Genomic DNA, 12,117 nt, shown 5'->3' with positions numbered 1-12,117 from the left:
TCGTATATTATAAAATATTGTTCAAAGTATTTATGAATCCCCAAATTTAAATGTTTAGGTTATAGTTACATATGTTATTTATTTAATTATATTTATTTGTTAATATTTTGTTCACGAGTGGCAACGCAGAGACCATATCAATGTTCAATATTCGGGAAATACCAAATAGCGAAATAATTATTGAAAATTTATTAATTTTAATTTAAAACTAAACATTTATTATTATATTATATATATATATATATATATTAATATCGTTCGTCAATGTTCTATATATATCAAATCACGTCAAATATCTAAATATTTTTTTTAGAATATCACTTTATTTTTTAAAATTATAGAGAAAAATGAACTATTTTGGTGTTGAGTATTGCATAATAAAATATTTTTTTGAAGTTTTGACGAAATTCTTTTACAAATATATTCAATGGAAATACAAAATTCAAGCAATCATAATAAATCATTAACCGGTTCAGCACTATTTATAAATTTGTAACCGGTTTTAAGCCATAATTGTTTACATCTCGATGGCAAATTCAGTTAAGGATGCGGAAGTCATACAAATTTATGTTGTGTTAAAGATAATATTATTCACAACATTATAAACATGTTAATAAACTTAATAAAGTTCACAAATTGTCTGCTACTGTTACCGAAGGTGCAATATTGAGTAAAATAACCTAAGGTGTTCCTGTGCGCAATTACAAATCTGAGTCGAACGGTACTAGAGAAATCGATTTTTCCATCTACACCAACAACCCCTTCTGAAAGTAACCAGGTGGTGTACTAATGATACATTTTATATAAATTAAATTAACAAACATTGTGCTTTAAATACAGATTAATTGTGAAAATCATAAAGTTAGTATGCCTTTCTTAATACGTCACTGCTGGAGTCCATCAAATCTACTCTTAGCTTGCTAAGCGAATATCACAATTATTGAACGATGCCTGAAAATTTAGAACTGCATCAGTTTGTCGACGGTTTTCGTCATGGCGAAACTTCACACAGACTACTTACGCGCCTCAAAGCAGCACTTAACTGCCCTTATTTGGGTATTATACTAGCTACTCTCTCCTCGCTTTTTTTCTCGCTATGCTCGGTTATAGTTAAGGGTCTTGTGGACGTAAATCCTATGGAGCTTGCTTCATTCCGGTGAGTAAAATGTACTGATTTCTTCAGTATGTACATATTTAGAGTATTATTCACTTTTTATTGAGACTTACTTTTCGTTCGCAGGTTTATTGGTGTACTGCTTCCTGCAATACCCATCGTTGTCTACAATCGACACCCGGTGTTTCCCGAGGGCAAACGTGTGATATTACTGCTACGCTGCTTTATGGGCACAACTGGGCTAATGTTAAGTTTTTACGCTTTTCGTCATATGCCTCTCGCCGATGCTAGTGTTATAATTTTTTCTACCCCAGTATTTGTTGCCATATTTGCGCGTGTGTTTCTCAAGGAGCATTGCAGCCTCTTTAATATCGTAACTATCTTACTTACTCTAGTTGGCGTAGTTCTAATAACCCGACCACCTTTTGTTTTTGGTGACGATGCCCCTTCAATGGAGACTGAACGCTTTTCAGGGAAAACCTACGACATTTGGGGCCCAGTTGCTGCCATATCATCCACATTATTTGGTGCCAATGTGTATATATTGCTTAGAGCACTTAAAGGTCTACATTTCTCCGTCATCATGACCAATTTTGGTGCTTTCGCTTTGGTCTATACATTTATTGTGTGCGGTTCTATTGGTGCATTGTGCTGGCCAGCATGTGGACGAGATCGTTGGCTTGTGGTGGTGTTGGGTATATTTAGTTTTTTGGGTCAAATATTACTCACATTATCACTGCAAATGGAACAAGCTGGACCAGTTGCCATTGCACGATGTGCAGATATTGTATTCGCATTTATATGGCAAATCATGTTTTTTGGGGAAACTCCAACAGGATTTTCCCTCTTGGGCGCCTTATTGGTAGTAAGTTCTGTTATCTTGACAGCCCTTAAAAAATGGGCATTATCTCTCCCACGGGAATCCACGGCTAGAAAACGATTACGATATTTATTATTAAATTAAGAGCATATAATATTATTCTTAATGGAGCATACGAATATTACGACGTTAATAATAGAAGCGCATTGTGGTTTCTCTCATAGGATGATAATTATAATATTGCATCTTCGTAGTAAATAATATATTAAAATTAACAATTAAGAAACGAATCAACTAATATACGTTAGAAAAACTAATGAAACTACACTTTATATTGTAATTAATTCAAATGAGGCTGGCATTTAAATAAATATATAAGTAAAATCATTAAAATATGAAACAAAAATTGAAAATTCAAAACTCCATAAATCATGTACTCACCATAACATGACTAAAAACTCTATCAATAAATTATTTTGCGTGTTATGTTTAATATTGATCCTGTTCATGAACAATACATTATTTTGTTTAATGTTCGTCGTTAATGCAGATAAGTTGAGTATATTAAATACCGTTATTGAACGAACTGCGTTTGTAAGCGAATAATATTTTATTTCAGAGTATTTATTATTTATTAAACTAACTTCGATTATAATTAGTATATTTTTTTTATTTTAATTATAAGCTATGTACATATATAGAGGGAGCCACAAAACTTACATGATTATCACTACCCACTGGATTATATATTATTATTCCAATAATTTGAATCGCATAATGATACAATGACCTTTCACCTCGAATTTTTCGATTCAGGATGTATCTTTACTTCCTTCGGATATTATAATTGATATATCCCACAAGATATGTATATTATTATATGTACATATATCCCTAAAAGTCAACATTCCTTTATATTTTAAATATTAAACTCTAAATTGTGAACGAAACAACTTTGCTTGTTGATCAGCTGTTAAGAAGATAAACAATTTGACAGTTCTCTGCATACGCTGCCCACAGTTTCGTCAAAAAATTCTAAATTCCAGGTATTTGCCCTCTTTACAAAATATAATGGGTGATTTACAAAAACGGAGCATATTCACTACAAAAACCGCTTTTCTGGCCACAGCAGCTGGTATTGGTTTGCTTTGCTTTGTGGTTCGTCAAAGAAGTCGTATAATATCCTGCATACGCAACTACAGAAACCCATTGGGAGAAAAACAAATAACCGTTATTGAAACACTTGATGAATGTCAACATGTTTTAGAAACATTAAAGCGGTAGGTATTAATAAAAATACTTCCACAATTATTATTTCTTTCAATGTCATTTTTCCCAGCCACTGTCATGAATATAAAGTTCTTGGCTTTGATTGCGAGTGGGTCACGGTAGGAGGTAAGCGACGTCCTGTAGCACTGCTCCAGTTATCTTCACAGAAAGGACTATGCGCGCTGTTCCGCCTTTGTAACTTACAACAAATACCAAAAGGACTCCGTGATATTCTCGAAGATGATAAAGTTATAAAGGTGGGTGTAGCTCCACAAGATGATGCGCACAAACTTTCATTTGACTATGGTGTGGGTGTGGCGAGCACATTAGACTTACGATATTTGGCTGCCTTGGTTGATCACAAACCAGAAGGGTTAGCTAAAATGGCAAAGAGTCTGTTAAATGTGCACCTGGATAAAAATTGGAGGCTCTCATGTTCAGATTGGGAAGCCAAAGTACTAAACGAAAAGCAGTTGCAGTACGCAGCTAACGATGCATTGGTAGCAGTGAAAATATTTGACCAGCTCGTGAAGAAGTTGGAGCCAAAGTTGGTTCAGTTGTATAAACTTTATCAAATAAAATAATACTAAAGCAAATTTATATTATAGGCCATTTTGGGATCTAAAAAAGTTGAAAAGTTGAATATTCAAGAGCGCTTAGAACCTTTTTATGATCTTCGCTTCAGGGAAGGATTTTTAAACAACTTTGCGAACAGCGACAAGAGTAAAGCTATCTCAACCACAGGGAGAAAGTCAAGAATAAAACCTCTGCAAACTCGTAGCATCAGCACACGCACTAGAGCATTGTATGATAACTGCAACTTACAAGCACCTGATGGTGAACTGCTCTGTACTATCGATGCGAAGAAGGCTCAATGGTATGTAGATCAGAGTTTGGGCGAAATCATATCGCAAACACCATTAACCGTGCGCTTGAATTTCGAGCCTTCGGGACGAGCCGTTGGTGAAGTGGGGCGATACTACCAGAATCCAAAGGAAAACCGTTGTGTAGTATGCGGTCGAAGGGATCCCTTATCACGCAAAAATGTTGTACCTCGCGAATATAGAAAACATTTCCCAGGTAATAATTCTAAATATACTGTCTATATTCTTCCTCAGGCAAAAATGCTTGTAGATAAAACCTATAAGGCTTGCAAAACATCCTACGGAGACATAGCATTATTATAATATTAGAATGTGTGGGAAATATCTTTAACGGAAATGAATTTGCTTTATATGAGAAACTTAATTTAATACAGCAATAGTGAAGCATTAAATGTTTAGTATTTATAACTAATCTATGATATAATTTTCAGTGGTTATGAAATCGCATACATCTCACGACGTGCTCCTACTGTGCCCTGAATGTCATCAGCTAAGTAATATTTTCGACCTGAAAATGCGCACAAAACTGGCAGAACAATGCAACGCACCGTTCTCTAGAGGAGACTCGGCTGTGAAATACATCGAGCTACCAGAGCTAAAGTATTTATTAAACTAAAAAATAAAATAAAAAATTATATATTTCACATGTACCTTTTGTTCGTTTATAGGCAAGTTAAATCGGCTGCGCGAGCGTTGTTGCAAAGTCAAAATGAAATACCTGAAGAGCGGCGCGGGGAACTAATGCGAATTTTATTGAATCATTACAAGGAAGATCTAACGAATGAAATAATTAGAGAGGCGGCAAAAATTGATACAACGTAATTCGCAAACAAGATTTGTAAAAGTACTTTTATGAAGTCAAATTTCCCTCTTTTAGCCGAAACAATGAAAACTATTGTCATCACGGAGAACAGGTCGTGCATATGTATCAAAATGAATTCGGTGGGCTCTGTGAACTCGAAAAGCTGTGGCGCCAACATTTCCTAAGCTCTATGAAACCTAAATATCTTCCAGAGCTTTGGAATGTCAACCACAATGCAAATAGGTAAGCGCAACGCAAATGCTTTAAAACGTTAAACATTTTGTATTCCTTATTCTTAACTAGGTTGGAGATCCGAGCACAAGAGGGGCGTGTTGATAAGGAAGATTTGATTGTTGCTGGCCTCGATCCAGTTGAAGTTACGGACAGTGTAGTGAACAGTTGAAAAATACGTTTCAATAAGATTGATTATTTTTGAAAGCTTATTTTTTTATTTAAAAATTTGTATCTAAAATTCGCTGTGCCTAGAGTTATTGCATATACCCTTTCTATTTGCTATTTCCGAAATTGCTCACTGTATGTATTATTGAAGCAATTCAGATCTTACTTAACGCTTTACTTAGTTGTAATATTTACAAGATAATGCATTAGATGGTAAAGATAAATCACATTTTTTACTTATTTATCTGAGAAATCTTACACACAAGCAACAATTGTCATATTGAAAGATATGACTTAAAGAGGGGGACACGTAGTACAATGCTTAGGAATAAAATTAAGTGCTCTCTTAGGTAAACAAAAGGTATAAGCTAAAATAAATAATCTAAATATTTTTTTTAAATATAGTATTTATACAGCTGGGCGTATGTTATATACATTTTTCGGCGCAGTATTTTATTTGACGTTTGGCTGTGTGTTACAACATTACAATTTTATCCAGCAGCACGTTTTCACTCCACAATTTAGATAAATTCGATGCCTTCATACTTCAAATCGGTATCGATGCGTTGCTCCGGTAATATCGTGTGCCCTTCAATATCAAATGCTGTAATAAATGTCGATGTCTTGCCGTCTAACTCTTCGCTTTTAATGGCTACTATTATTTTATCATCGGTGTTTGGCATGAATTTGAAACTGGAAAATCCATGTGTTGGAATTGCCGTTTTAGCATCCATACTAACAGTGTGGATATTCGTAAAGTGCTCATCTGCTGATATGAGCAAGTTACACCCCATATGTTCATCCCGCGTTTCGTTGTATCTAGAAAGAAAATGAGCTTTAATTTCGAAATTTTCTTATTTTTAATAATGTAGCAAATTACTTTTCCCGTGAACAGCGCCTCGGAAGGAAATACCATTTTTTATGGATTGGTGACCACACCCCACTCTCGTGTATCATATAACCAGGCCAATTTATTTGCATTGATTCTTGACGCAACATTTTAAAATTGAATGCCCAGTCCAGCGAATGTACTTCACCACTAGGGGATATAACCTTCACATACATTGGATTTTCGTTCTCAAATTCTCCTGAACTTGTAGTCCATTCTTTGCCCATCGAACCAACATATAACTGTTGATCTTTCACAGTAGCCCATTCCGCTTTGAAGCCTTTAGAATTTTTCCCGTTTCCATCGAGTAATATAATCCATGGTATGGGGATATCATTAGTAATATCGTAAATTAAACCAGTTCGATCGTCGAAACTAAGTAATTTTCCATTAAATGTTACGAGCTCCGATAATTCCATGCCACGTCCTTTCAGAGAAAAGCTTGATTCTAATGTTACAGGAGCACCTACGTCCCATTTAATTGTGATTTCTTGCTTTGACATTCGATATGATAAATATCCCTTTTTCAGGTGGCTTTGCCATACAGTACTTCCATCTTTTTTGATAACTTTCGAGTTGGTGTCCATGTCGGCTACTATTGCTATCCGATATGTTATCTCGCTGGCATGTCCAATAAGTGGTGAGGTGAGTGGATATTTAGCGTTGTAAACAGCACCATCGCCATTGTTTGGTGTTTTTACAGATGAGCTACTGCGTGTGGAACTACTATAAGTTTTGAGCCATGCTGCGTCCGAAGAAGATTGTGATCCCGTACGAACGTAAGCAAATAGGAAGCATAATACAATTACGCAGATGACCAGTAGCGCGAAGTGATAATTGAATCGTAATGTGCGATTTCCAATTCTGTATGTTGGTGGTGTACGTAGCGCCGAACGCCAATCGCGTGTATACATCACGGATCTTGAATGAGTTGTATTTGAGTGATGTGATGTGCGCGGGGTGCTCTCAAGCTGTCGATATTCGTAATTCGTGTTGTGGATTGGCGTGGCTGTACTGTGACTTGGGTTAGAATGTGTGTGGTCAGTGCGCCCCAGAAAATTCATTTGTGCACTGTATTGGGCTTACAAATCGAGCTTACTTCCTTAAATATTAAGAAACGCGCACCATCATTGCAGAAATGTACAATCAACCGCCTCAGCAATTATACAATTGTGTTAAACATTACTAAAATCGGATAGGTTTTAGATATTATACTTATGTGGCACATTTCACATAGAAAGAGAACTTCAGATATTAAACGCTTTCCATCTACCGACCTTGGTACGCTGCGATGTAGATGTGGCGCTAAAGATGTGTGTTGAGACTGGCAATTTTATAATGTATTTGTTAAAATATTATTTTCAGCATTTCTTACTTTCTTAATTACTTTAATGAACAAGTGACGTTGGTTAATCAACATTTCTACGAAACTTCACTCAGAAATTAACAATCAGCTGTTAAACGAAGTAGCTCTCAAACTTATAATTTCTGACCCAATATGTTTACAAATATTTGTACTCATTACTTACATTTATAAAATGCAAAATTAAAAAAAAGTATTTGTTTAAATCTGAGTATAATATTATTTTCAGTGATTTTCATTACAAAATGTTCACATAAATTAAGAAATCCAATGTAGTAATTAAAAGTAAGTGGCAACTATGGTCGAAAAGCAAATAATGTTCGAGATTCGATTTTCGAAATTTTTACAGTTTCTTTTCGCTCTGTTTTTTCTCTTTTCTTTCCAAGTTTACCTACCAGCAAAAACCAGAGATAAAGAGATGTACAACTCTCATATCACTGGAAGTGAGAGCGCAATTGTAAACGTCAAAACCACCTAAACTTTGACAGTTTGTCGAGATGAGGAGGTTTTGACGTTTCGCAATTGGGAAACTGGAAAGGCCAGATTGAAATGTTGCCAAAAAAATAATGCGATGGAGACATTTTTAGCCGCCTTGCAAGATCACTAATAAGAACTTAAAACAATAAATATCAATGAAAACGCGTAATTTAAAAGTGGTTAAAGAATATTTTTGTGAATTGCAGCATCGAGAAACTAATTTTTCATGGAAAATTATAAAAGAAATTGATTTATTTTCAGTTGACACTTAATAATTGACCATATTTATTACTGAAACTTCGAAAACCGGCTATTTTAATATACCATTTTATCGCTAAATGAAATTGAAATAAGTTATTTTATATTAAACATTCAGTATATAATAATTTTTAACCATAATAAATGTTGGGTATTTTTATTTAAATGCCCAAAAATTAGTATTTTGTCTGATCTGGCAATATTGCAAAATGTTATAAAAAACGCAAATTTTGAGGTGCTCTCACACTGGAATAAGTTGGACATCCCTTTATCCCTGGCAAAAACAACACGTGTGTGCGCAATTTCAAAATTTGTTGAATTTTTTACAATATTGATAAAATTCAGCAAATATGCGTATAGAAACGTGTTACTTTTGCTCCAGCAAAATTTATCCTGGACATGGGATACAATTTGTGCGAAACGATTGCAAAGTAAGTGTTATTGTTGTTATTGTTTTTGTTTTGAAACCATCGCCACATTTGCACAAAATAAAAGAAATATTTATATAGTGTACTACAGTAATCTTGTTTTAGATTTTCAGATTTTGCAGAAGTAAATGTCATAGAGCATTCAAACGAAAGAAGAACCCACGTAAAGTACGCTGGACAAAGGCCTACCGAAAGGCAGCTGGTAAGGAGCTTGCCATCGACCCCAGTTTCGAATTTGAGAAACGCCGTAATGTCCCAGTTAAATACAGTCGCGAGGCCTGGCAGAAAACACTCGATGCTATTAAGAAGGTTACTGAAATTAAGGAACGTCGACAAGACAACTTTGTCTTGCAACGTTTGCGCAAGGGTCGTGAAGTCGAAATACAGATGGACGTGAAAGACGTACAGCGCAACATATCATTAATTCGTTCTCCAGCAGCTGGTCTTAAAGAACGTCGCGCGAAGGAAGAAGCACAAGAAGCTGCACTTATGGATGAAGATTTGCCCGAAGAAGAAATTACATACGTTGATGCTCGCGAGCTTGAAAAGAAACTGGAAGAAGGCGCAACTATGGAGGATATTGAGATGATGAAAGCTTAAGTTGGGGACAAAGAGTGTTATGGGGGTCTAGTTATAAGTCGTATATTACCCTGTTTTCATTTCTAAGAATATTTCTATGATTTCATTAAAATGTATAACAAAAGTGAGTAAAAGTTTCAATATATGGAATGGATTTGAATAGAACCGAGGATTTCAAAGTAACTAAAACTAAAAACTGAGATGCTAGTTTTTATCAATTCACACATTTTCCACCCCTTAGTAGTGACCCAGCGAGTAAAATATTCTCAATTGCGACCCTATAAAGAAAAAGAAAAGAAAGCGATTAGTAATTGGATTACAGCAGTTTTTCCCCGCAACCATTTCGCATATCTACTGGTTCTCGCAGCGATAGTCTTAATGTATGGTGTGTTTTCTATTAGTTGTAAAATAGAAATTTGTGGTAGAAGTAAACAATTGCAGAAATCATAAAATGCATTTCCAGCGTATGTATAAAAACTTATTTCGAGAAAAATATATGCCTCAATTAAAAATTGTTTCGTTTTACTTAAAGAAATATTGTTCCTCGGTGCCATTGCTATCGCCTTTTTGGCTTTTTTGTGGTTTGTATTTGACTCGTTGTTTGGCGATAATGCATCAAATGAGCTTAACCCTCAGGCGGGCTACGCCTTCGATTATATAGTAGGTGAGTGTTGTACATAAAAAAAAGGAAAATACCTTAGCATTGAATCGTTTAAAAAAATTAGTTGGTGCTGGAACCGCTGGTTCAGTGGTAGCTTCCTTGCTTGCCAAGCATAGTCCAACCTCAACGGTGCTCCTCATTGAAGCTGGCGATTCTTTTGGTTTTTTAAGTAAAATACCTTTGTTGACCACATTTCAGCAAAAAGGTATCAACGATTGGGGATTTCTATCCGAACCACAGGTTTATTCTTCGCGAGGACTTGGGGAACAGGTAAATGCTACGATTATTGTTTTTGTCGATTATTTAATATACATGACTGAATCAATCATAGCGTCAATACTTGCCTCGTGGTAAAGGACTTGGTGGTTCTTCCATGTTAAATTATATGCTGCATTTCGACGGCGAACCTCGTGATTTTGAAAGTTGGAGAAGTAGACACAACTTAACTGATTGGAGTTGGAAGGACATACGACCTTTCCTTACCGCGGTTCGTACACAGACTCATTCCCTATTCGAAATATCATCGGACTATTCGAAAATAACGGAGGCTTTACACAATTTGAAAAAGGAATTTTCGAGAAAAAATTGGCGATTTCGTCGTGCCCGGTATACAATTAGAAATGGGCTCCGTTACAATGTATTCCATCAATTTTTGCTACCGTCACTCAAGCGCCGCAATCTCTTCACGCTTACCAATGCATATCTAAAACGATTGAACCTCGATTACATCGACGAAGAAAGGAGTGAGGTGCAGACTATTTTAGTTGGTGTGATGGATGAGAAAAATCATGAGGAGTACGTTTTCAGTGTGGATGTGCGATGTGAGGTGATACTTTGCGCTGGCGCTTATCAATCTCCACAAATACTACTGGCGTCTGGTATTGGCGATGCCACGCTGTTTGAGAATTTAGACATGCGGCAACAGTTACAATTGCCATTGGTGGGCGAAAATCTACACGATCATCTTAATCTACCACTCTTCATATCCATTGACACTGTGGGACCAACATTAAATCAACGCTCCATACTTAACCCCATCCAAATATTGAATTATTTGATAAACGGCTATGGTCACTTAGGTAATTTCGGCGTTTTGGGTCACATCGATTCCAGCTACGAAGATAGCTTTGGTCTGACTTTCTTTGGTGTTGGAGCTGTGGATGAAAGCGCTTTAATGTCAATCTCCAATTTCAAACAGGAGTATTTTCGCGCGCTCTTCCCGCGTTATTACAACAGTTCACAGGAGGGGTTCGTGCTGATATCCACATGTCTTCAGCCCAAATCTCGCGGCACTGTTACTATCAGGGTACCCAACACTCGTTGGAAACCAATTATAGACCCGAACTATCTGCGGGAGGCCGCTGACATTGATTGTACGATCCGGGCTATACGGGCTGCAGTGGAGGTCGTGAAATCTGAAAGCTTCGCTTCACTACATCCGCGCATTCATTGGCCCAAGATTGATGAGTGCAAACAATATGGACCAACGGAGAGGGACTTTGATGAAAATATGCCTGCTGATCGATATTTGGAGTGTGTGATAAGGTATCCTGAATACAGTGGAATACATTATGAAAAGATATATCACCTACATTATTTTGCTTTCGCACAGACATGTGGGACTGGGCTCTCATCATCCTGGCGGAACTTGTGTAATGGGCACATCAGCAAATAACAGTGTCGTGAATTCGCAGTTCAAGTGGGTTTTAATACATATTATATAAACGTTTGCGATGTTTTGAGCCTTTCAATTTGAGCATTTGAATTATATGATTATCCGAACATCTCTTTTAGGGTCCACGGAGTCGATAATCTGCGTGTAATTGATGCAAGTGTATTGCCCAAGCCCATTTCAGGCAATCCCAATTCCGTAATAATTGGCATGGCGATTCGAGGCGCCACAATAATTCTACAAAGGGAAAAAATTAAAAAGAAATAAGGATGCGTGGCATCCCACACTTACATATAATGCAATAAGAATAAATATTTGTTGTTAATAAGTGCTTATTTAACTTAGTTACTGAAATATAGTAAATGTTCGGATTGAATTGTTTAAGCGAAGAATTTCCGTGTTTCTGTTTAACCGTTGAGTATTTCTTTTGGTTTCAATAGGTTCCGCAATGACTATGACATATTGTTCTTGATACATACATGGGTATATATAAATATCAGTT

The 12,117-nt window shown here is 36.1% G+C and overlaps 5 protein-coding genes and 1 long non-coding RNA gene across 7 annotated transcripts; 4 read left to right on the top strand and 2 right to left on the bottom strand.

Moving 5' to 3' along the window:
- Positions 1–345: 345 nt before the first annotated feature.
- LOC105221691 (solute carrier family 35 member G1) lies at positions 346–2,220 on the top strand. Of its 2 annotated transcripts, XM_029037902.2 has the most exons (4): positions 346–778; positions 841–1,156; positions 1,241–1,487; positions 1,572–2,220. In XM_029037902.2, the coding sequence occupies exons 2-4, from the start codon at positions 948–950 to the stop codon at positions 2,076–2,078; spliced, it is 963 nt and encodes a 320-aa protein (XP_028893735.1). In that variant the 5' UTR covers positions 346–778; positions 841–947; the 3' UTR covers positions 2,079–2,220. The 2 variants fall into 2 exon arrangements, with proteins under 2 accessions (XP_028893735.1, XP_011197152.1); XM_011198850.3 differs by having other exon boundaries at positions 351–778; positions 1,241–2,220.
- LOC128919868 (uncharacterized) lies at positions 1,778–2,906 on the bottom strand. The gene is made up of 2 exons (XR_008470004.1): positions 2,655–2,906; positions 1,778–2,043 (listed from the first exon to the last, which is right to left on the bottom strand). It is a non-coding gene; the product is annotated as an uncharacterized LOC128919868 (long non-coding RNA).
- Positions 2,907–5,512, top strand: LOC105221693 (exonuclease 3'-5' domain-containing protein 2). Its single transcript, XM_011178114.3, is given in 8 exon segments — positions 2,907–3,214; positions 3,274–3,750; positions 3,812–3,840; positions 3,843–4,283; positions 4,519–4,687; positions 4,756–4,905; positions 4,965–5,132; positions 5,193–5,512. Coding segments are annotated over 8 exon segments (1,743 nt in total). The 5' UTR covers positions 2,907–3,005; the 3' UTR covers positions 5,293–5,512.
- A 201-nt stretch (positions 5,513–5,713) lies between these two features.
- LOC105221692 (apyrase) lies at positions 5,714–7,621 on the bottom strand. Its single transcript, XM_011198853.3, has 3 exons — positions 7,455–7,621; positions 6,169–7,362; positions 5,714–6,107 (listed from the first exon to the last, which is right to left on the bottom strand). Exons 2-3 carry the CDS (start codon positions 7,239–7,241, stop codon positions 5,810–5,812), a joined length of 1,371 nt encoding a protein of 456 aa, XP_011197155.2. The 5' UTR covers positions 7,242–7,362; positions 7,455–7,621; the 3' UTR covers positions 5,714–5,809.
- A 906-nt stretch (positions 7,622–8,527) lies between these two features.
- Positions 8,528–9,406, top strand: LOC105208360 (probable ribosome biogenesis protein RLP24). Its single transcript, XM_011178120.3, has 2 exons — positions 8,528–8,706; positions 8,809–9,406. Exons 1-2 carry the CDS (start codon positions 8,626–8,628, stop codon positions 9,301–9,303), a joined length of 576 nt encoding a protein of 191 aa, XP_011176422.1. The 5' UTR covers positions 8,528–8,625; the 3' UTR covers positions 9,304–9,406.
- A 200-nt stretch (positions 9,407–9,606) lies between these two features.
- Positions 9,607–12,061, top strand: LOC105208359 (neither inactivation nor afterpotential protein G). The gene is made up of 6 exons (XM_011178119.3): positions 9,607–9,746; positions 9,815–9,946; positions 10,008–10,213; positions 10,275–11,488; positions 11,556–11,642; positions 11,738–12,061. Exons 1-6 carry the CDS (start codon positions 9,734–9,736, stop codon positions 11,880–11,882), a joined length of 1,797 nt encoding a protein of 598 aa, XP_011176421.2. The 5' UTR covers positions 9,607–9,733; the 3' UTR covers positions 11,883–12,061.
- The last annotated feature ends 56 nt before the right edge of the window (positions 12,062–12,117 follow it).

This window comes from Zeugodacus cucurbitae, chromosome 2 (genome assembly GCF_028554725.1).
Source record: "Zeugodacus cucurbitae isolate PBARC_wt_2022May chromosome 2, idZeuCucr1.2, whole genome shotgun sequence".
Lineage (NCBI taxonomy): Eukaryota > Metazoa > Arthropoda > Insecta > Diptera > Tephritidae > Zeugodacus > Zeugodacus cucurbitae.
The sequence above is the reverse complement of the archived record's forward strand: the minus strand, read 5'-3'. Positions and strand labels throughout refer to the sequence as shown.